The sequence below is a fragment of the Mustela erminea genome, chromosome 10 (assembly GCF_009829155.1).
Source record: "Mustela erminea isolate mMusErm1 chromosome 10, mMusErm1.Pri, whole genome shotgun sequence".
NCBI lineage: Eukaryota > Metazoa > Chordata > Mammalia > Carnivora > Mustelidae > Mustela > Mustela erminea.
Genome location: NC_045623.1, coordinates 69,751,251 through 69,775,550, shown reverse-complemented (window position 1 = coordinate 69,775,550; position 24,300 = coordinate 69,751,251). Strand labels below are relative to the sequence as shown.

The window sequence follows — 24,300 nt, the reverse complement described above, 5'->3', positions numbered from 1 at the left end:
TGTGTTAACTGATTGTTGATGTTATTGGTAGGACTTCCAGTCAGCAGCAGAATACCAGTATATTAGTTTTCAGGGAGTTAAAAGTTATATGTGGATTTCTGACAGAGGGTTGGCACTCCTACCCCCATATTGTTCAAGGATCAACCATATTCTTCTGAAGCTACTTTTACTCTTCAATAAAGGTCTAAGTTCTGTTACAAATGCAAATAAAAAATCAAATGCTTTTAAGTTTCCCAACTTATAGAGTTCTACCCATATATCCAGCAGTAAGGCCCAGAAATGAATTTGAGATGTGAATATATTAAAAAAATAAAATTATAAAAAAATAATAAGATTATATGTGCAGAGAAGAGTTAACATTGCAGACTTGATAGCTATTCTTTTGAAAGGCTTGCTTATGAGGCTGGCCCTTGGCTGGCATTTGGGAACTTGGGTTTGGAGAAGCTTCCACCATTCCCAGAACTGGTTAAGACTGGCTCACTATGCCTAAACTGTTTGGAAAAACAACACAATTTATGCTGAACACCTGCTTTCCTTCTGGGATTCTGGAATTTTGGGACATGCCACTGCAAAGGGTACATACGTGAGCTGTCTCCAACTAAAAACCCTGGGTACTCAGTTCCTAATAAGCTTCCTTGCTCGGCAACATTTCACATATGTTGTCTCAAATCATTGCTGGGGAATTAAATGTGTCTCATGTAACTCTACTGGGAGAGGTCATTTGGAAGCTTGTGCCTGGTTTCTGCTGGACTTTGCCCCATGTGCCTTTTCTCTTTGCTGATTTGGTTTTGTATCCTTTTGCTGTAATAAGTCATAGCCATGAGTATGACTATATGTTCAGTCCTATGAGTTTGTGCTAAGGAATCAATCATTAAAACTTGGGGTCAGGTGGTGTCAGTTGGTGTCAGAAGTGGGATTTAAAAGCCCAACCTGACTCACTGAAATATGGTAAAAGCATAGTTTGAGAAAAGTTTGAAGGGATAGGGAATGGTCAACCCTTGGTGTCCGAGTAGATATGAAGTCATTCATCTATGGTAAGAAAGAGCTGCTAACTGTTTTGAGAGGTAAAAGTTAGCTACGGAATTTTAAAATGATAGATCCAATCCAGGAGAGTTGGCTTCACATCTTCCCTAACTGCTTTTGTTATCAGTGAAGGGAAAAGGAGCAAATGTCTTTGGTTTTTGTTCACTCAGGTGGTAAGAGAAAATGATCAAAAAATTTCCAAAGTTGAGCTTTGGATAGGCCAAAAAATTCTAAAAGTTTGCAGTGTTTTCCCCTTCAAGTGGGAGGAATCGAAAACTTAAATTGGTTCCCAGCGCTGGAGCACAATTTTAGATAAACTAGAGGGGAAAAAAGAGAGAAAAGCACTCCAGCCATTTCTTCAGCTTAGCCGCTGTCACCTCTGTTACTACAATAGCCAAGTATTGCTTCCTTCCCATCTTCTCTTGCATTCCAGCAGGGATCTTCCCCTGCAGCTTTAATATTAACCCTATAAATGCTAAAAGTATTGCTAGGTGTTTGAGTAAATTTGCAATGGAAAAGGGGAGGGAATTTTAAAAAATGGTCTTATGGCTATTGTATCTGAATATATGGTAAAATGGATATAAAAGTAATATGCTTTTAATTTCATAAATGCTAGAGGAATCGTCCTGAATAAAGAAAGCTGCAAATTGTGTTAGTAGAACACTACCCTTTTGATTCTGCCACTGGTGAGTGGGTTAAAATTTAAAATGAATACTGGAAATAGAATAACGTCTCTAGAACAAAAAATTTTTGCTTATGGAAGCCTCTATAAAAAGGGAGGTAATGCAATATCCAGATAGAGATACACCTTGGGAGTTTTAAAAACAGTTTTTAGTTTGCTAATGTGCTCTTAATAAAATCAGATCTCTGATCTTTAGAGGCTGATGATCTCCCTGAGTGGTGTGTAAATAGGTAAATTTGGACAATACCAAAGGGCTTAAGAAAGCCTCCCTTATCACTTGAACTTGGAACACTGCTGCCTGGTTCTGTGGCACCTTGGCTTTGCTGCTGCTGAAGAAAAGTTGCTGGCTTCTTTTGGAATCCTAAATCCACAGATCCCAATTGTCTAGACCTGACTCTAAACAAAAACCCGACACAGTCTGTTGTGAGCTGTTTCAGCATCAGAATGTGCTGTGCTGAATTGAAAGCAAGCATAAGCTCAATGACTCTGACCCTGGAACTGTTCTAAGTTTAGGACACCTCTCTGTGGGACCAGAAATTTTGAAAATATCATGAGTATATTGTCTGTACTATCTGAGCTGGAGCACAATTTTAGATAAACTAAACAGGCATTTACAAATGCCTGTAAAAAAGGGTTTGTTTTTTTGATGGGGCCATCTAAAATCAAGCTTGGCTTATATTAAGTATAGAGACTGACTGCATTCCTAATTTGTGATTCCTGCCAAAAGTTACAAGCTGGGATAGGGCACACCACAAGGAGTGTGACCCCTCTGCCCGTTCCTGACAGATTGGACTCTTGATTTCCTTTGAGAGATGTCTCACTGCTGTTGACTTGTGTTCAACTCCACAGCTTAGTTGCAGTTTTCAACAAAAGACTCTACCTTCCTCACCTTTCTCCTGGTATACACACCTTAGAAAGACAATCTGATTATTAAACACTGCTGTTCCCAAAAAGGGAATGATCTTTTCTAGGCTGCTCACTAGATAAACAGGACAAAAGAGGTGGGAGGTTATGTACACTCATTTTGAAATTTGTTTGTAATTCAGGATTTTGACCTGACCAATTCCTAAATATGATGTGTCTTTCTGGTGAAGTAGTATAAAAATGATTTTCTATAAAAATCTTTTGTCCCCCTTTATACACAATCCTTCCAGAGAAAAGGTCTAGATCAGAGTAGCCGATGATTAAAAAAAAAAGTAAAATTATGATTGCTAAATGAAATACACTGATTTTGTAACAAAGGAGAAAAAAAACAAAAACAAAACCCTGGCATCTGGGAAGGGAGGAAAGCATTAAAATCTTTGCTTTTTCAAACTGTTCCTGGAAACTTTCCTCTCTTCCTGAAGGAAAGCTCCCCATGCTGGCTTTCCAAGCTTTTGCAAGTGCTTTGAATTCAATTTGACCGCTGAGTGTATAATCACACAAGACAGTGTGACTAAGAGACAAAAGGCAGTGGCCTCAGCTCCTTCACTTCCATACAGAACACCTCCAGATGTTATATACATTCATGAGGCAGATGACCTGGTATCTTAGACAAGCAAATCTATTTGAGATTGCCTGCCTTAGGCAGTCCCTCTGAAACCAAGGGCTGAACTAAATTGTTTGGACTGAGAACCCGTGGGTGGGAAGTACCACACTGGGCCTAATGCATGTCCTCCTTGGGGTGCTCTAGCAATTAATCGTAAATTTTGTTTCCAGGTACCATGTATGCCCTCTGGGATTGTATTTCTTGTGTGTGCCCTAGTATCATGACACTGCCTGAGCCCTGGAAGGTGTTCAGGTCAGCTTCAACTTAGCCAGAATTGTGCTATACCTGAACTGACAACATGGGCCAGGTGAAAAAATGGTTAATAGAGAAACTTAAGGAGGAAGCCACCTTGCTTTCTAAGATGGACTTTAATGGTTATTGGGATTTGTTTAAATTGGTGAAGTCCAGGATCCTTAAAAAGCATAACTGGGACCCACACTACAGCTGCTCCTATTCTGTGTGTAAAGTCCTACTGATCATAATTTTTCTGTAAAGATGCCTTGGTCAAGAGCAAAGGGGGGTGATAGATGTAGAAAAGAGTTAACATAAGCAAGCCTGACTGATATTCTTTGAAAGTCTTGCTTACCAGTTTGGCCTTTGGCTGGCATTGGGGAACTTGGTTTTTCAGAGGGTTCCCAACATTCCCAGAACTTGTAACTGTGGTTCAATAAGCCTAAACTGTGAAGACCACATAGTTTGTGTTGAATGCCTGCTTTCCTTCTGCGATTCTGGAATTTGGTACCTAGGTGGAGAGTACATGCCTCTATGATCAGGTCCCAGTAAAAATCCTGGGTACTCAAATTCCTAATAAGCTTCCTTGCTTGACAGCACTTCACAGGTGTTGTCTTAAATCACTGCTGGGGGAATTAAGCTCATTCTGTGACTCTCCTGGGAGAGAACCCTTGGAAGCTTGTCCCTGGTTTCCCTTGGACTTCTCTCCATGTGCCTTTCCCCTTTGCTGATTTTGGTTTGTATCCTTTTACTGTAGTAAATCATAGCCATGATTATGACTACATGCTTAGTCTTGTGAGTCCTCCAAGGAAATAATCAAAATTGGAGGTGGTCTTGGGGTCCCCCTGACACACTAGAAAAAATTTTTGTTTAGGATAAGAAGCATAGACTTTGGCATTTCAAATCACAATTATGTCAGTTACTATCTATGTGACCTTTGAAATATTAAATTTACAAAAATGTTTTATTTATTTATTTGAGAGAGAGAGAGAGAGGGAAAGCACAGAGGGAGAGTGACAGGAAGAAGCAGACTCCCCCCTGTATGGAGAGCCCAACATGGGGTTTGATCCCAGGACCCAGAAATCATGATCTGAGCCAAAGGCAGATGTTTACCTGACTTAGCCATTCAGGCACCCCAAAAGATTACTTAATAATGTCTCTTAGCTCCAGTTGTCCTATTTGTAAAAATGGGGCTACTATCTATGTCTTAGGGTTTGTATAAAGATTCTATGAGAGAATGCTTGCAGAAGTGTCTAGCACAGGTTCTGGCACGGAGTGGGAGATTAATAACTGTTAATTCCCCTGGCTGACTGAGAGGTGAAAAAGGCTGTGAGGACTGAAGAGGTCACGAAATCAGCCATAAAAATTTCAAAGAAAACTTTCACATCAGAGATCCACCTACTTTTGGAAGGCTCAGATCCAATTCATCTTGAAACTAAGCAGGAAACTGTACCAACACATTTCACTACAAACCTCTCTGGTGTTTAGTAATATTTCCATGCAATCTCAGTTAAGAGTATTCTGCTTTGTACATGGAGGAAGGAGGAGAGAATATGCTCTCTTAAAGGAAAATATGCTGAAGTGAGAAGATATGGTTTCATCCTACACACAGTGTAGGGGCATGCCCAGCCAGTGAGCCATATTATTTCTTCCAAGCACAGGTCTACACATTTTATTTTATTTATTTATTTTTAAAGATTTATTTATTTGTCAGAGAGAGAGAGAGGGAGAGACAGAGAGAGAGCACAAGCAGGGGAAGCGGCAGGTAGAGGGAGAAGCAGGCTTCCCGCTGAGCAAGGAGCCCAATGTGGGACTCGATCCCAGAACCCTGGGATCGTGGCCTGAGCCGAAGGCAGAGGCTTAACTGAATGAGCCACCCAGGTGTCCCTAGGTCTACACATTTTAAAGCATCACATGCCCTAAGCACCATGTGTTGTGTCCTTTCCCTCAAATCACCTCTCTTAACTCTACAACCACCTCATGCATATCTATTATTATCTGCCTTGTACAAAGGAGCAAGTTTAGAGAGGTTGTGTGCCTCGCCTAACGTCCACCTGATAATCAGTTGTTTTTATCCCTGTGCTCTCTCCCTGTCATGACTGCCAATACTTGGTACACATTTTTCTTACACTAGGGAGACTGCAATAAATAGCGGATTTCCTTCCAAGGAAGAGTTTGTTATAACACAAGTGACAACATGCAGGTCACCCTCATATTAGGAATTAGGAACGTGTGTCAAAACTTATTTTTAAAGGTTAGGGACAGGGCAAAAGCAGTGACTTGCTGGAAATGGATAAAAGGAACTCAGCATTACCAAATCAAGCAGCATGGGCCTCTGCCGTTTACCAAGTGTTTTCATTATCACTTTCAATCTTATCATCACAATATATTAGTGAGGACACATGACATTATCCTCACTTGAAAGATGAAGTAACTCATATAGCAAAGAGAAATAATGTACTCAATGTAACTCAGCAAATAAACGGAAGTGCCAGCATTAGAACCAAGATCCTTTTGACTCCAAGTATAGATGCAATAGGAGAAACTATGGAACCATTTATCAAAATACTTAGTCCAGGCATTAGTAGACCATGTATAAGAATCTCTCTAATCTTCCCCTGCTTGGCTGCATTTTCATCAATCTCATTTTAAGTACTGCAATGTCCCTTGACTATTTTTCTGGCTTCAGTCTTTCTTCATGTCAATTTATCTTTCCAGGCTAACAGTGAGAAATAATGGAAGAATGAGCACCGTCATATTTAATCTCTACTTCCTGGTTATGTGTTCTTGGACAAAACATTTAACTTATAAGCTTCAGCTCTGTATCTGTAAAATGGGAATAATATTTGCCTGATAGAGTACATTTTGGACATGGGTTTGAAATCTGCTTCTTTGTGCCTTTCATTTTTTAAACTATAAAGTAAAGATAATACCAATTTCATAAGCTGGTTGTAAGGATTCAATTAGGTGATGCCTGTAAAGTGCATAGCATAACTGCTTAATCCACAGTGGGAGCTTAAAAAATGGTAGACAGCCTAAGGGTTGGCAGTTAGAAATATGGGAGCTGAAAGGAGGGAATGAAGACTGATTTTACATGGGTTGGTCAGAAAAGGCCTCAATGAAAAGGCAACATTTGAGCAGAGACTTAAAGGGCATGACCAATGCCCATTTCTAAGGGAGAAAGTACACATGTAAGGCCTTGAAATAAGAAAATGTTTTGTTGTATTTCACAAATAGCAAGGATGCCAAGGTGACTGGAAAAGATTGAGGGGAATCAGAAAAATACCAGGTAGTCTTATCAGGGAGGGCCTTTTAAAAGCTTGGAATTAGATGGGGAACCATGATAGGGTTTTGAGAAGTCATATGATTTGCCTTACATATATATTTTTAAAGTCTCTCTGTTTTTCAGAAAAGGAAACTGCATCTCTGTTTTTCAGAAGGGGTAGGGGAGTTGCTTGGGTGGAGGCCGAGCGGCCAGTTAAGATACCACTGCAATAATCTGGCCAAGAGATTAACGTAGCTTGGCCTAGGGTTAGTTGTGGAGGCAGTGAGAAGATTTAGAATATATTTTGAATGTAAAACCAACAGAATTTGCTTACGAGTTGGATGGAGAAATGAAAGAGGAGTCAGCAATAACTCTAAGGTTTCTGGTCTGAAAAACATTGATAATTTTCACTTATTACAGGGGAAATTTAAAATTGATTGACAAAAAATTATCTTTTTCCAGGTTTCAAAAGGCACAGAAATTTGTCAAGGATAATATTTTTACTTCTTATATAGAAAAGTATATCTAAAATTTATATTCTGAGTCAAAAGTAGAAATTTTCCCCAAATGGTATAGACTGTCCTCATCAATCTTGTCTCCCAGTGTTTGTTTATAAGACATCTGTTTTCTTAAGCAGTATGAACATTACATTTCAATGTTTTAATCCTTGACAATTTGGTATTACAAAAAAATGGCTTTTCTTTTCTTAGTGTTCAGTTCAGTCATCTTCCTATGTCCTTACACCTTACTAGTCACTTGTTATTTCATTTTCCTCTGTGTTTTCTTTTCCATTTCCCTCAGAATATTAGTGTTTTTGTACTGGTTTCTAAGAGATCATTTATGACTAAGGATATTAACCATTTGCCATGCATTGCAGATTACATACCATGTGTTCTCACCACCATTTTACTGTGATGTTTTGCCTGTATAGAAGTTGTGTGTTCAAATATAATAATGTCCTGCTTAAAAACAAAAAGGAATGAATTTGCCATTTAATGAGTTGAGGAAGAATATGAGAGGAACAGGTTTGGGGATAGGTAGGAATCAGGAGTTTAGTTCTGATTATGTTTATTTTATTTTTTAAAAAGATTTTATTTATTTGATAGAGAGTGAGAGAGAGAGAGAGCAAGGACAAAAGCAGGGGGAGCGGCAGAGGGAGAAGCTGGTTCCCCACTGAAGAGGAAGCCTGACACAGGGCTTGATCCTAGGTCCCTGGGATCATGACCTGAGCCAAAGGCAGACACTTAACAGTGGAGCCTCTCAGCAGCCCCTAGTTTTGACTATGTTTAATTTGAAATGTCAATTAGACATAAGGTGGGAATGCTGAATAGCCAGTTGTGTGTAAAAATATCTAGAGTTCAGGGTAGAGCCTGGGCTGAAGATACACACTTTTGGAGTTATAACTGTATATATGACATTTAAAGCCACAAGACTGAATGAGATCACCTAGATAATGAGACCAGTAAGGAAAGAGATCAGAAGACTGACACCTCTTGAGTACCCACAATGTGCTAGGCAATGTGAGTTTTTAAAATATGAGATAACGTATGGGTAATCCTACTTTGATGATAACCATATGGCCATGTCATTACTTTGCTCAACAAATTTACATGAAATAAAGCCAAGCTCCCTTGCCTAGTAGTTTAGGTTTCATACAGTTCCTGTTCCTAGAACTTTACAAGTCCCATTTTTCAAGTAATCTAGTCTATACTCTAGCCATGCCTTGTGCTTTCTACCATTAGCTTCTTTCTTCAAGCTGTCCTAGCTGCTAGAGAATATTCTCCCCTTATCAGTCCAGTAAAAATCCTATCCATCTCAAAATTCGGTTCATCTGCTACCTCTTATACAAAGCCCTTCCTGATCACCCAGGTCAGCAGTAATCTTAATCAATTTTGACTTCTAGTGCCCTTTCTGTCTGACTATTCTTAGAACCCACTGCATGAACTGCATTATGATGATTATTTTTTGTATGAGAAGCCAGGGTACTCTCAAAGGCAAGGACCATGCCTTATTCTTTGGCATTTAGCACAGTGCCTCGAAAAATAAAAAGTTTGTTGGTAAACAGAGTGTGAAATACAACTAAGTGTATACTTTACCTACACCTGGCTGAGCCTCTTTAATAGGAATTATAAAGACAATACGAAGAAATCAGAAGATGAAATTTTTACAAATGTATAAAACTGAGCTTCAAAAAAACCACAAAAAACCTGGGCTTCATTTATACATTTAAAGTATTTTTCTAGATGATAAATTACCTCACTAATTTAATCCTTCCTTGGAATAAATCAGGAAGCATGATGGCATAGGAATTAGGAGCACAGCTCCAAAGTCACACACTTAGGTTTGTTTCTGGTTCTGATATTTACTATGACATTGGGCAGGTTATTTAACCTCTTTTGTGCCTGAGTTTCCTCATCTCAGTGATGACAGGATGAATATTTACCTTCATAATAGTTTTTGTTTGTTTTGTTTTCTTTTCTTTTCCTTATTTAAATTCAGTTCAGTTAACATATACTATATGATTAGTTTCAGAGGTAGAATTTAGTGGTTCATCAGTTGCATATAATACCCAGTGCTGATTACATCAAGTGTCCTCCTTAATGCCATCACCCAGTTACCCATTACTCCACCCACCTCCCCTCCAGCAACCCCCAATTTGTTTCCTAGAGTTAAGAGCCTCTTATACTTTGTCTCCCTCTCTATTTTCATCTTATTTTATTTCTCCTTCCCTTCCTCTATGTTTTTAGGATTAAATGAGATAACATGTATATGGCACTGAGAATAGTGCCTTAATAAATACTATTATTAAAAAAATTTTATTCTGAATGTTTGGTCATCAAATGATCATCATTACTTTTCATGTGTAGACAGTTTACAAAACACTTTTATATACATTGCCTTATTTATTGCTTCTAATTTATAGGGGAGAAAACTGAGATTGTCTTGTTCAAGGTTGCCCAGCTAACCTTTTGGATTGCCAGTCCAACGTTCCACCTCTATATCACTGCCTTCCCTCTATTCCATCTCCTCAATTATTTCAACAATAGAGACACTTAAAAACCACGAGTTTCCATTTTGATTCAGTGTTTAAGGCATTGTTAAGGCATAGGGTACTTATTTCATTACTAAAACTTATAATTTAGAAAATTATATATCCTCCGCACCCAACTCAGGTAGCCTTTTTTTTTTTTTAATTTCTTTTCAGTGTTCCAGAATAGAAAATTATATATTTCTTTTTTTTTTTTTTTAAGATTTTACCTACTTATTTATTTGACAGAGAGAGATCACAAGTAGGCAGAGAGGCAGGCAGAGAGAGAGAGAAAGAGGGAAGCAGGCTCCCCGCCGAGCAGAGAGCCCAATGCGGGACTTGATCCCAGGACCCCTGAGCCACCCAGGCACCCAGAAAATTATATATTTCTTAAAGAAAACAAATAACCTGAAGAAATATAAATCACCCTTCCTAGAAGGAGTATTTTCCCCCTTTAATTAGACTGCTAATATATCAGATGAGAGTTTTTAAGACCTATTTAAGTAGCTATATTATTCTTTTAAATCTTTTGTTACCTTGTTTCTTTTGTTGTAAATATTATGTAAACAGTTTACTAGATGACTTCTACCTATAAACTCAAGTGTCCTGTGGTCAAAATACTCTAGAGACATCTTTCCTTATAGTATCATTTTTGAAAATAAAGCAACTGAGAGTCTTGGGCTCTAGTCCTCCATAGTCATCAACAGCATGTATGCTCTCAACCAAGTGCCATGCCACCTCAGGCCCTCACTTTCGCCACCTGTTGACTGACACTAATACCACCTGCCTTGCTACCTCTCCAAGCTGACAAGAAAAGGACTGAGATTACTCTGTAAATGCATTTTGCACCTCAGTACAATCTCTTGGTTTCTTCCAGTCAAGCATTTTTTTGTGGCTTAATGGCGAGATGCATGTGGTGGGGAAGTAATGGGAGGGAGAAGAACTGAGAAGAAGAGGACATAGGTGAGATTGTGTATGCTTTGGTAAAGAGTTTGGACTGTTGCCCACTAGAACCACTGATGCCTTTTAAGCAGGAAGGAGATAAGATATCATCAAATTTATGTTTCAGAAAAATAACTCGAGAGTCAGTAAGTAGGATTGATAGGAGGTGGGGTACACAAGACTGGAGTCAAGGGGAAGGAAGCCATAGATTTAATCCAGCTATGAAGATTTGAGTAGTGGGGACAGTCAGGAAGGAGAGGAAAAGGAAGGAGAGGAAAAGAACAAATTTGAGAGTTTAGAGGCAGACTGATATTGTGACCGACTAGATATTAGTTGTGTTCCATTCCACAATCATTGTTCTTATTCTCTAAATCTTGATCATTTCGGGATATTGGAAAACCTCAAATAATTAGATATAGTGATATTAAAATACCTGGAGGGAAAAAAAAAAAAGCTGGAGGGACTGGAGTAAGCTCAGCAGTGGTAACTTTTAACACATATCTCACTGATTATATGCCTCATCTTGCTTTCTCTTAAAAACAAAGCTTTTGAGATATAGATAGTTCAATGGTATTAAAGTTTTTCCTTCTGGATCTTTCTTTCTCTCTTTCTTTTTTTTAATCAGACAGTCTAATATAAATTGAAAATCAATCTCACTGAATATTAGAGGCATTAACATACGAAAGTCATTGAAATGTAGAATATTTCAAAACTTGGTGCTTGGGGGCGCCTGGGTGGCTCAGTGGGTTAAAGCCTCTGTCTTCGGCTCAGGTCATGGTCCCAGGGTCCTAGGATCAAGCTCCGCATCAGGCTCTCTGCTCAGTGGGGAGCCTGCTTCCCTCTCTCTCTTTGCCTGACTCTCTGCCTACTTGTGATCTCTCTCTGTTAAATAAATAAATAAAAATCTTTAAAAAAAAAACTGGTGCTTGGAGCTGCAATTTATTGCCTTTATCACATGGTCTCTAATGTTGATTTTCTAGTTTTATTGTCCTACTGCTCTTATTTATTTATTTATTTTCTACTCTAATTTTAAAGTGGAGCTCTGTAATCTATTAGCAGAGTTTTAAAAGGAGCCAGTGATCTTAAAAAGCACTGGCCATAAGAAAACTTGGGTTTTAGTGTTGGCTCTGCTATTATCATGTGACATAAGTAAAGTGTATCATTTTATCATGCTTTTATTCTTGCATCTGTAAAATGACAGCATTGGCCTTGATATCTCAGAGATTCCTTTTAAATATATTAATGATTCTAATGATACATTATTTTGTCTGGTTTAGAACATTTGGGTATTTTTTTAACTAAATATCCATCATTGCTCTAAAGAAAGAATTCACTGCTATCATGCTTTCTTTAGCTATAAGCCTTTCCTACCTCTCCTACCTCTCCACTTAAGACAATTGTAACAGATACTGCTCACTATGTGGTAGTAGTTTATATTCACTTCTTTCTTTCTTTCTTTTTTTTTTAATTATTTATTTGACAGATCAGAAGTAGTCAGAGAGGCAGGCAGAGAGAGAGAGAGGAGGAAGCAGGCTCCCCGCTGAGCGGAGAGCCCGACTCGGGGCTCGATCCCAGGACCCTGAGACCATGATCTGAGCCGAAGGCAGAGGCTTTAACCCACTGAGCCACCCCGGTGCCCTTCACTTATTTCTTAACATAACTCTCTGAGCTAGGTATTACTATTTTCCTTTCAAAGAAAGAAAGGTGAAGAAATAAACATTCAGCATGGCCAAGTAAGATGCCCAATGTCATACAGCAGGTATCTGATGGAGTGGGATTCAGATATAGGTCTAACTACAACCAAAATTTTTATTTTTAACTATGTTATTCTGTTTCCACTTACCCAGGATCTCTCTGTGTAAGGCTCAGGTCAAATTCATTTCCTTTGTAATGCCTTCCCTTACCACTGCAGGCTAAAATTACCTGTCCTTCCAACTATGGGTATAATTTGTAATGTAATTTGCTTTAAATGTGTTTTCACTAGAATGTGAACTCTTCAAGGTCAGTAACAATTTCTTTTATTTCTGTATCATTAGCGTTACATGGAGTTTGGCAGAGTGGCTGCTCAGCAAATGTTCTGCCATATGGAAGAACAAATATATGAATGAAATGCAAATTAAACTACTTATCTTTCCTTATGAGGCAAATTGGATATCCTTGTGTTATCGATAAAGTCAAACATCATCCAACAGTAGTTTGTGGATACAGACTCTAAGTTCTACAAGGGTAAGAACTATTCACTTTTCTCACCACTGTGTTCCCACTGCTGATCTTAGTGCTTAATGTAAGAAAGGTGGATGGGTGACAGAGGAAGGAATCCACATACTCTAAATTTGTAAGGCTTTCCCCCCAGTTAATTTAAACAAACACTTAAGGAGGGCCTTTCACTCTGAAAAACCCTGCTGGAAGCTTGTTTATACATTTCCTTTAAACATAGATGGAGAAAGAAAAAAATGATAAGCTATCATTATGGGTTGGGACTAGAAAGCAGGAGAAAAATAAAAATATATTCATTACTTTTAGAATAAAAAATGTCTGATATTGTATTTTGGAATGCATACATGTTTGTCTTCTTGGGGGTTCACATCTACAGATCTGGAGGAAGAAATATTCTCGTGGGAAGAATGAGGGCTGTGTGATTACACATAAGTGACAAGACACACAGGGTACTTACTGGTTCTAAGGTTAATCTGCCATTACCATCCTCCTTCCCCAGTACTCCCCATTCATGTTATAAACAGAACACCACACCTTCCAGTTGCAGGTAGAGCTTCTCTGAGTGATGTGCATAGGAGTAGGCAAAAGAAGGAAAACATAGGAAAGGGGAAAGAGTTGTAGGATAAAAAGATAAGAAGGGGGGAAGAGTGGAGAGAAGGGAAGTGAAAAAAAAAGGATAAAATGGGACTAGAAAGGGGAGGGGTGGGAAAGAAGAAGGGAAAAGGGAAAAGGAAGGTTGGGGTAAGTTACTAACAACCTCACACTGACTGAATGGCACTGGGCCAGTGCCCAGTAGGTCCAAAGGGGAACCAAGAAGCTGGTAGGGGCCCCTTGCTCTGACTCAGAGGCAGTGGGGAGTAGTAGTAGGGGTCAGGATCATTCCTCAACTGTAGGACTCAACTACTTCAATACCAACTACCTCTCAATGCCCAAGTGGGCAAATGGGCCACTGATGTTCACATGGCTCTAACATATCCAAGAGGTAGAGCTTAATGGCCAAAGCTTGGAGCACTAGGGTGGTTCAGTTGGTTAAGCATCTGCCTTTGGCTCAGGTCATAATCCCAGAGTTCCAGGAACAAGCCCCATATCAGGCTCCATATTCAGTGGGGAGTCTGCTTCTCCTTTTCTCTCTGCCCCTTTCCCCCTGCTTGTGTGCAAGCGCTCCCTCTCAAATAAATCAAATCTTCGTTTAAAAAAATGGCCAAAGCTCTGGTAGTGAACATTACTTCTCTTGGTAACTGTTATTAGCAAAACAGACAGCAAAACAACAAAAATCAAGGAACTCAATGTTCCCAGCACCTTGACAATCAGCTTTTCTGAGGAAGGTCTGTGTCTGCTTCTATTCTGGTCATCCTACAGTGCTCAGTTCAGTGGTATACTGAACAGACATTTAGTAAATAGTTGGACAGCTGGAAAATCTTAACATGAAGTATTGTTTTGATTGGGGGTGGGGGTGCAGAAGAATGTTTACTATGTCCTATGCTGAGAAATCAGTCTCTGCTTTGTGGAGAAAAGGTTGAAGACACAATAAGACTCCCGGAGTTAAGTCTTATGTTATTTGTTATTAAAGAGGCAAGGTCTTAAGATGTGCCTTTTAACAGTCTTTAGTTTGGTTGTAATTTAAGATGACTTTTGCAAATTAGATCCTAATCCTTGCAGACACAGATGGCTGTTACAGAAGAGCCTTTCAAAAACACTAGTCATTTGACTTGAAAGAGTATTCAGACAAGGATGAAGGGCCATTAACTCTCACCCTACCCCTGGCTCTAGGAGGTCTAAGGAATCCTGGGTGGGCTTTAGGTCTGGGTCTAGAATCTGGGTGGGCCTAGGGCTTCTTTCCTCATTTGGAACAGTTTCCCTAGGTCACTCTGGAATCAGGGATTTAGGTCAGACTGGAGAGCATTACCATTTGAAAACAGTAACTAAATGCTTATGTGTGAGGTACCATGCTGGGAACTTCAGGGGAGGTAGACATGAACATGATATGGCCAGCCTTTGTAAAAAAAATTTAGAACAGGACTGCTATGAGAGAGGAATATACAAACTGCAATGGGTACTTAGGTGAGGAGCTTGGGAGAAGGGGAGGGCTTCTGAAAGAGGATGACATTTGAGCTAGTCATTAAAAGATGAGGTCAAACAGGCCAGGAAAAGTGGGGAGGGTGGATATTCAAGGATGAGAGAACACAGTTCCAGAGCACAGAGGCATGAGAGTCTCTTGTGTCTTCCATGAATAGTGAGCAATCTCTTTTCTCCTGGTGATAGAAATATGTAATGAGAGGCAGAACTTAAATTTAGATCAGATTGTGAAGAGTTTTTGAAAAACATTCTCAGCGGTCTATCCTTATCCTAAGGTTATAAGGAACTATTACGAGTTTTTAAACAAGAAAGGGAATGATCAGAATGGGACTTTAGAAAAATAACTCAGCGCAGATAATATCAGGTTGACCAAGGACCATAAAATGGATCTGTAATGGATATCAGGAAGCTTTTGATTCTTCCTAGAGAATCAAGCCTCTGGTTAGACTTTTCCTCTGGGAAACTGGGACAAACATGATCTAAACTGGCCTTAAAGTAGAAACAGGATAGGGATGAAAGGGACACTTGGAGAAGAGACTGTTAACTGGATTGAATAGTGTTCTTCAGCAGAGTAAAGGGTGAATGATTGAGATTTAAATCAAGAGTGTATTTTCTCTAAGACTAGGTCACTGACCCTCCATTTAGGGAAAATTCACAGTGAACACAGTCTACACTGAAAAGGCTGAGTGTTGGGTTGGTAGAACTTTAGGTGGGCAGGAAGCAGGCCCAAGAGCCTTCTGCATTTCACTTCACAGTTCCCTTATTTATTTGTGGCAGCAACTTATAGCCTACATTTCTACCTTGTGGGAAGAGATCATTAATACTGACCATAAAATCCAGCTTCTTTAGAGATTGTTCCCCTCACCCTACCTCCAGTAATCAGGTTTAAAAATTAATTTGAAAGAAAATAAAGTTTAATTATAAAAGCTAACAAAGTCCCTTAGATTCCATCACTTCTAGTACTTTCATTTCCAAATGAAAGGCCCAGAAGCCGAGTGCAAGAGCCTTAAAACCAAGGGTTGTGATCTTAGAAGTTCTCAAGAACTTCTGATTTTTTTTCACAAGAGAAAAAATATTTATAACTACATATGACAAATGATATTAGCTAGACTTATTGTAGCAATCATTTTGCAGTGTTCACAAATATTGAATTAGGTTGTACACTTGAAACCAATATAAAGTTATATGTTAATTATACTTAAATTTAACAAACAAACAAACCAAGAACTGGGAGAGACTAAGTTAACTAAGTTAGCTCCTAAATTTTATAAGTTCTTTAAGAGAGATGTTCATCATAGATTCATCACAGAACAGTAAGTAGGAGAACCAGGGTGATATTGAACCCTTTGTCAGTGGCTCTTTGCTAAGTAGTTACACATTTATAGTTTAACTTCAGTGTCAGAATTAGTTTCTTACCTGGCTATGCAGTACACAAAGCATGTACACACGTGTGTTCCCTGGACATGTCTCTGTGTGTTATATACGAACAAAGAGGAAGAGCTTGGCGCAGTAGGTGGGGCTAGTGAGAAAGGAGCCAATGGCAGCACCTCTGGTCCATTCTACTTTCCTTGGCTTAGACATAAGTAGTAGGATCCTCATCCCACCTAGGAATTTTGTGGCTGAGTTGTAGGGCTAGACATATACTGCCGGTTTCTGTCTCTGCTCTGCAAATCCGACAGCCACTGTGAGGGACTAAGATGAACCTTAATCAAATTCTTGGTTTTGTGTTTTAGATGAAGTCTAAGTTAGTAGATCTCATAATTATTAGATCAAAATAGAATCACAGAATATTAATATTTACTGTGTATCTTAGAGGAAAGCTAGTCTAAGCTCCATCCCTCTTAAAGTAGGAACACTGGGAATGAATTCTTCTCCATATAAGTCCAGTATTGCTGAAAAGGGATCATTTAGTAGTTGCTGGTTATCTCCAATGACAGGAAAACCACTACTTCACAACACAAGATATTCATTCCCTCCTTAGAAAATACTTTCTTATATTGGGCCAAAATTGCCTCCTGTAACTTTCAAATCATTGGTCTCAGTGCTCTGTCCTTAGAAACTCACAAAGTAAGATCCCTCTTTTTCATGGAAGGCCTTCAAGTAGCTGAAGACAACAATCAAGTCTCCCATGGCTTTTCTATCTTTAGAGGAAATGTTCTTCAAATGATACGATTCCCAGTTCCCTCATCTTCCCATTAGCCCTGCTGTGGACACACTCTTCTTTTCTTCAGGCGTTAGCATGGAGTCTAAGGGCTCTTTGTGGGCAAATTTATCTTAGTACATAGTTGAATAGAACCATTAAGTTATCTTCTTGTTGGGATTATACCTCCAAAAAAGCAGCTAGCATTTTGTTAGCAGCCACAACACAATAATGTATTTTCAGCTCAATTCCAACATAACCTCTGATAATGCGTGGTCTTTCCATCCCAAATGTGAGTAATTAATTCTCTAAATCTAATGTGGGAATCTCTCTCTTTCTATCTCTAAATATTTCTGTAAAATTCCTATAGGTTCATTTTTGTTTATTGTTTTAGTACTTTAAGGTTTTCATGAATCTTATTTTTCATAATCCATAAATCTGATAAAGTCTTCATATAAGGTCCAATAAGCATGGTGAGTAATAAAGGATTAAATACAGAACCTCTTGTTTTCCTCTAGGGAGAGGATAATCACTTAGTCAACACTTTTTGGATACCATCATTTAATCAGCAACGAAACTACCTAACTATAGATTTACATCTTTCTACTTTGCCCCAGGACACTATTAGAGACCATCAAATACCTTGCTGAAATACAGAAATACAGTGAATATAGGTCACCCTCTGTGACTTTCCAGGATAGTAAGAACTATCAAATCACAAAATACTCTTGGTTTAGCATGACTTAGTGAACCTATAATCACTGACCCTAACTGAACTGTTAAGCTGTTAAGCACGTAATTCTCAGATCTACTCTGAGGTGTATAGAGATGAGATCTTGGGAGAGCTTATATGGATGCTGGAATAGGGCAAACAGCTAGGAAGGAAGAAAGACCTAGAACCTAATATCTTCTGTAGGCTCCTGGGCACAAGTCTGTCGGCCTGGGTACATACCTTCTCTGAAGGCTGAGGAGAGAATGGTGTGCAAAACAAAATACTCCTAGGTGTGTGGTCTTGTAGTAGGCTGTACCATGGGACTTTTCTTGGGCTACGTTGTCCAGCCCTAATAATGGGATAGCTCCCACTGGACACATTTCCTAAAACCGGCATATGAACTTACGTCTCTTCTAGGAAAGGTACTCAGCAACTTGAACTCATCCCATGGATATCCTTTGGAAGCTACAAAATCAAAGACAATCTGGAGCTTATTGCTGGCCAGGAACCGCCGCTCAAGGAACTCTCCACTGGGGGTCCGGATCCGCAGTTTGCTCACGGGTTCAGCATTTTCTTCCTTTGGCTCTGGAGGCAGGGCCTGCTCTAAGGAGAGCCGGATGGCCTAAAGAAGGCAAAAACCAGGTGTCAAAGTGTATGATAGGACTGTGGGAAGTGGGGGCAGGGAAAGCCAAGAAGAAAGCTGCTGCTTTGTAGAGTCCATTTATTAACCGAGCCTGATGCTTGATAATAGAATCATGTTTTTCATATTCTTAATATTAGCTCAATAAGCAATTAATTAAAATAAGTCCCACCTTGATGACATGTATTATTAAAATGATAGATAATCATATAGGAAAGAAATGTAATTTAATTGTTTTTACTGAAGCGCTCAGGTGTTTGTGATTTAGGAAAGAGGTATCAAATACCCAATTGCTTCTTTTCTAGTGTATGAATTAAGACTATTAGAAACCTTTACAAAAGACAAACATGTAAATAATGTATTTGAAAAACATACATTTTCCAAGTCAAAATAACTAAAGAGTTTGTAGAATACTAAATATTTTATTAACATCAAAATGGAGTGGAGAGATTCACTTGGGGTGATGAAAAACTTTGGAAATCGTGGTGATGGCTGCATGACATTATGAATATAATTAATGCCCCTGAACTGTACACTTAAAAATAGCTACAAAGGCAAATTTCTGTTATAGATATATATGTTGCTACAATAAAAAGAAGTGGAATGGAATGGAGAGAAATTAAAATATCAGGTTTATTGGAGGTAGGAGAACATAGTCCTAGTTCCAGCCTTGTCACTAACTTGCTATGGGATTTGGTCAAATCCAGATTTCTGGATCTAGAGATGGCCCAAACCTTCATTTCACAGGTAAGAATACCTCGAATAAGTGGAGTATACTGTTGAGAGATCTCATGGCTAGAGTTGGGCTTGAACCCAGGTTTCCTAGTTCTCGACCTATAATATTGCATAATTTCACATTCATGATACATTCCATTGAATACTCCACTGGAAGTTAGAAGGTCTCTGATGTAGGAATCTATGGCAGAAACTCATGAAAACCTTTTTGTTTCCAGTACCTCAAGAGGCTCCTTAGGTAAGTAAGTCTGGTATTGGCATGCTCATTCTCAGTTATATTCTTGCCTGGTTACTTTGACATTTTCATGTTCCCAATTTGTCATCAACAGAAAAACAAAATATTCCCTCAGTTGATCTACAATTATTTTTTAAAATTTATTTATTTATTTGAGAAAGAGAAAGAGAGAGAGAACAAGCATAAGCAGGGGTAGGAGCAGAGGGAGAGGGACAAGCAGACTCTGTGCTGAGCACAGAACCCGATATGGGGCCTGATCCCATGACCCTGAGATCATGACTTGAGCTGAAATCAAGAGTTGGAGGCTTAAATGACTGAACCACCCAGGCATCCAAATCTACAACTATTATAATCATGTAACATGAGTGAGAGAAATTGGGATTTCTGTTTTCTAAATCCTTAACAGCAATTTTCCAAGTTGGTGTCACTCTTCCAACTGGGGGAAAAATATTTAAGAAATTATACTAAACAATTCTTGGGCCAAGGGGAACTATAAATAAAGGATACAGAATATCTAGAAAACAATAATTATTGAAACACATCATGTTGAAAATCATGGGATTCACCCAAAGCAGTGTTTAGAGGAAATTCATAGCTTTAAAATTCTTATATTATTGGAAAAGAACAAACAAGAACAGGCTCAGTCAGTAGAGCATGTGACCCTTGATCTCAGGGTCATGAATTCAAGCCCCACATTGGGGTAGACCTTACTTTGGGGGGGGAGGGAAATGAAGAATCAGACTAAAAAACTAGGGGGAAAAAAACAATAAAAGAGGTAGGGAGGGGCATCTGGGTGGCTCAGTGGGTTAAAGCCTCTGCCTTTGGCTCGGATCATGATCCCAGGGTCCTGGGATTGAGCCCCGCATCGGGCTCTCTGCTCCGCAGGGAGCCTGCTTCCTCCTCTCTGCTTGCCTCTCTGCCTACTTGTGATCTCTGTCTGCAAAATAAGTAAGTCTTGGGCGCCTGGGTGGCTCAGTGGGTTAAGCCGCTGCCTTCGGCTCAGGTCATGATCTCAGGGTCCTGGGATCGAGTCCCGCATCGGGCTCTCTGCTCAGCAGGGAGCCTGCTTCCTCCTCTTTCTCTCTCTACCTGCCTCTCTGCCTACTTGTGATCTCTCTCTGTCAAATAAATAAATAAAATATTAAAAAAAAAATAAGTAAGTCTTAAAAAAAAATAGGTGGGGAAAAAAGCTTAGAAGAAAATAATTAGAGACGCCTGGGTGGCTCAGTTAGTTAAGCATCTGCCTTTGGCTCAGGTCATGATCCCAGGGTACTGGGATCGGACCCCACACTGGGCTTCCTGCTCAGTGGGGAGTCTGCTTCTTCCTCTGCCCCCTTATCCCCTTAAATGTATTTAAAATAAACAGAGAAACAATGTTTGCTCAGACAACAGTACCAATAAGAAAGTAACTCTATGTCATTCAGGATAATTTGGTTGGCTGTAATATTTAAGTATTTGTAAAAAAAAAAACCCACTAAGAATTTCTGCAGTGTATAGTAAAAGCTATGACTCTCAAGTAATTTTCCTTCTTGAGGCACGGATAATACCACCTACTTAGGGAACTATAAAAGATGGGAATCACATATATGACATATGTGAAGTTTCCAGTGTAGTGTGTGATACATAATAGGCTTCAGTGAATGCTTGCTTGGGGTTGCACTGGTTAAATAGTCCTATAATCTCATTTTTATATGGGGAAGTTGAGGCCAAGAAATGGTGACATAAGAAATTTAATCCAAAAATCAGAATAATAGGAAGTTAAACCAGTTATTTTTGCCCTTCCCTCCTTTCTTCCTTGGATAGCATGAGTAGAAATTTATCTAATATTGGTGTTTTGGTCAGCAATGAGTTTCAGATGAATATTTTCAAATATTAAACTATTTTAGTAGCACTGTCATATATTAATAACCCAATGAATAGATAAGCCTGTGTTTATCAAAATTAAATTCCAGTTGTACTATGTCTATTACAGCATTCTCTACACTGTACATGGTTATTTAATGTCTGGCTTTCCCACTAGCTTGTAGCCTCTGGAAGACTGGAAACATGTCTTCTTATTCCAAGAGTAATGCATAGCACAAAATAGATACTCAATATGTATTTGATAAGAGAAGGAATAAACTAAAATGTTAACTGAAATAACATGCAGAAATGTTCAGTACGGTGATAAGCACACAGCTGGTGCTAAATAAATGTTAAAAGAATCTGACTCTCATGGGCTCTATCTTTAGTAACCAAGAACTAATCACTCCTTTCTCTGAGGTTTGACTTCCTCCAGCATCAACTTTCAGATTAATTTTCTACATACATGTCCTTTAAGGGCTAACCAAGAGTTGCTTATAGGGATAAACAACGTCTGTGGATTAGAGTTGTGTACATTTTCAAAACTATTAAGTGGTATCATTTGACTATTTTTTTTCAAAGAGTTATTTATTTTAGAGAGAGAGAGAGGGAGAGCATGTGAGCGGGAGGGGCAGAGGGCAAGGGAGAGAGAATCTCAAGCAGATTCCATGCTCAGTGTGGAACTGGGTGCAGGGCTCAATCTCCTCACCCTGAGATTAAGACCTGAGCTGAAACTAAGAGCTGGACGCTTAAAAGACTGTACCAACCGAGCAGGCACCCTTCATTTGACTATTTTTTAACACCATGGTTCTTTTTTTTTTTTTTTTAAAGATTTTATTTATTTATTTGACAGAGAGAAATCACAAGTAGATGGAGAGGCAGGCAGAGAGAGAGAGGAAGCAGGCAGAGAGAGAGAGGGAAGCAGGCTCTCTGTTGAGCAGAGAGCCCAATGCGGGACTCGATCCCAGGACCCTGAGATCATGACCTGAGCCGAAGGCAGCGGCTTAACCCACTGAGCCACCCAGGCGCCCAACACCATGGTTCTTTAAAAGTATGTCTTTGATGGCCGACACATGAAAAGATGCTTATTATCACTTACCATCAGGAAAATACAAATCAAAATTACAATGAGATTATTACCTTATATCTGTCAAAATGGCTAAAATCAATAACACAAGAAACAACAGGTATTGGCAAGGATGTGGAAAAAAGGAACCCTCTTGCACTGCTGGGTGGGAATGTAAACTGATGCAGCCACTCTGGAAAACAGTATGGCGGCTCCTCATAAAGTTAAAAACAGAACTACCCTACAATCCAGCAATTGCACTACTGGGTATTTACCCAAAGAATACAAAAACACTAACTCAAAGAGATACATATACCCCTATGTTGATTTATTTAGTTTAAATATTTTATTTATTTATTTGACAGAGAGTGAGAGCACAAGTAGGGGAAGCAGCAGAAGGAGAGGGAGACTCAGGCTTCCTGCTGAGCATAGCCTGACACAGGTCTTGATCCCAGGACCTTGGGATCATGAGTAGAGCCCAACACAGACACTTAACCAGCTGAGCCACCCAGGCGCCCTACCATGTTTATACAGAAGCATTATTTACAATAGCCAAGATATGGAAGTAGTCCATGTATCCATCAATTGAAGAATGGATAAAGAAGAGGTGGTATATACAATGGAATATTATTCAGCCATAAAAAAGAATGAAATCCTGCCATTTGCAACAACATGGATGGAGCTATACAGTATAATGCTAAGTGAAATAAGTCAGTCAGAGAAAGACAAATACAATATAATTTCACACATTTGTGGAGTTTAAGAAATAAAACCAATGAGCAAAGGAGAAAAATGAGAGAGAGAAAGATACAAACCAAGAAACAGACTTGTAATGATTGAGAACAAACTGATGGTTACCAGAGAGGAGGTGCTAGGGAATGAGTGAAATAGGTGATGGGGATTAAGCAGTGCTCTTATCAGGATGAGCACTGGGTGATGTATGGAATTACTGGATCACTATATTGTACATTTGAAACTAATATAATACTACAGGTTAAATGGAATTAAAATAAAAACTTAAAAAATACTATGTCTTTGAGATTAAAAAATATTTTTCCTGATTATAAAAATAATGTATATAATCATTGCAAAAATAAAGAAGAAAAGCATTACAAGACAGGATCATGTGTTGGAGAGGAAGTGGAGAAAGGGGAACCCTCCTACACTGTTCGTGGGAATGCAAGTTGGTGCAGCCACTTTGGAGAACAGTGTGGAGATTCTTCAAGAAATTAAAAATAGAGCTTCCCTATGATCCTGCAATTGCACTACTGGGTATTTACCCCAAAGATACAGATGTAGTGAAAAGAAGGGCCATATGTACCCCAATGTTTATAGCAGCAATGGCCACGGTCGCCAAACTGTGGAAAGAACCAAGATGCCCTTCAACGGACGAATGGATAAGGAAGATGTGGCCCATATACACTATGGAGTATTATGCCTCCATCAGAAAGGATGAATACCCAACTTTTGTAGCAACATGGACGGGACTGGAAAAGATTATGCTGAGTAAAATAAGTCAAGCAGAGAGAGTCAATTATCATATGGTTTCACTTATTTGTGGAGCATAACAAATAGCATGGAGGACAAGGGGAGATGGAAAGGAGAAGGGAGTTGAGGGAAATTGGAAGGGGAGGTGAACCATGAGAGACTATGGACTCTGAAAAACAATTTGAGGGTTTTGAAGGGGCGAGGGGTGGGAGGTTGGGGGAACCAGGTGGTGGGTATTAGAGAGGGCACAGATTGCATGGAGCACTGGGTGTGATGCAAAAACAATGAATACTGTTACGCTGAAAAAAATAAATTAATTTAAAAAAATTAAAAAAAAAAAGAAAAGCATTACAATTAATTTCCAAATTCAGGAGCGCCTGGGTGGCTCAGATGGTTAAGTGTGTGCCTTTGGTTCAGGTCATGATCCCAAGGTCCTGGATTGAGCCCCGC

The 24,300-nt window shown here is 39.1% G+C and overlaps 1 protein-coding gene across 1 annotated transcript in view; it reads right to left on the bottom strand.

Annotated features, from left to right (window-relative positions):
• Positions 1 to 24,300, bottom strand: part of FAF1 (Fas associated factor 1) — a 471,948-nt gene that overhangs the window by 22,417 nt on the left and 425,231 nt on the right. The window contains exon 18 of the mRNA XM_032302621.1: positions 18,251 to 18,466. Within this exon, the coding sequence (XP_032158512.1) occupies positions 18,251 to 18,466 (216 nt within the window). The remainder of the gene's footprint in view (positions 1 to 18,250; positions 18,467 to 24,300) is intronic.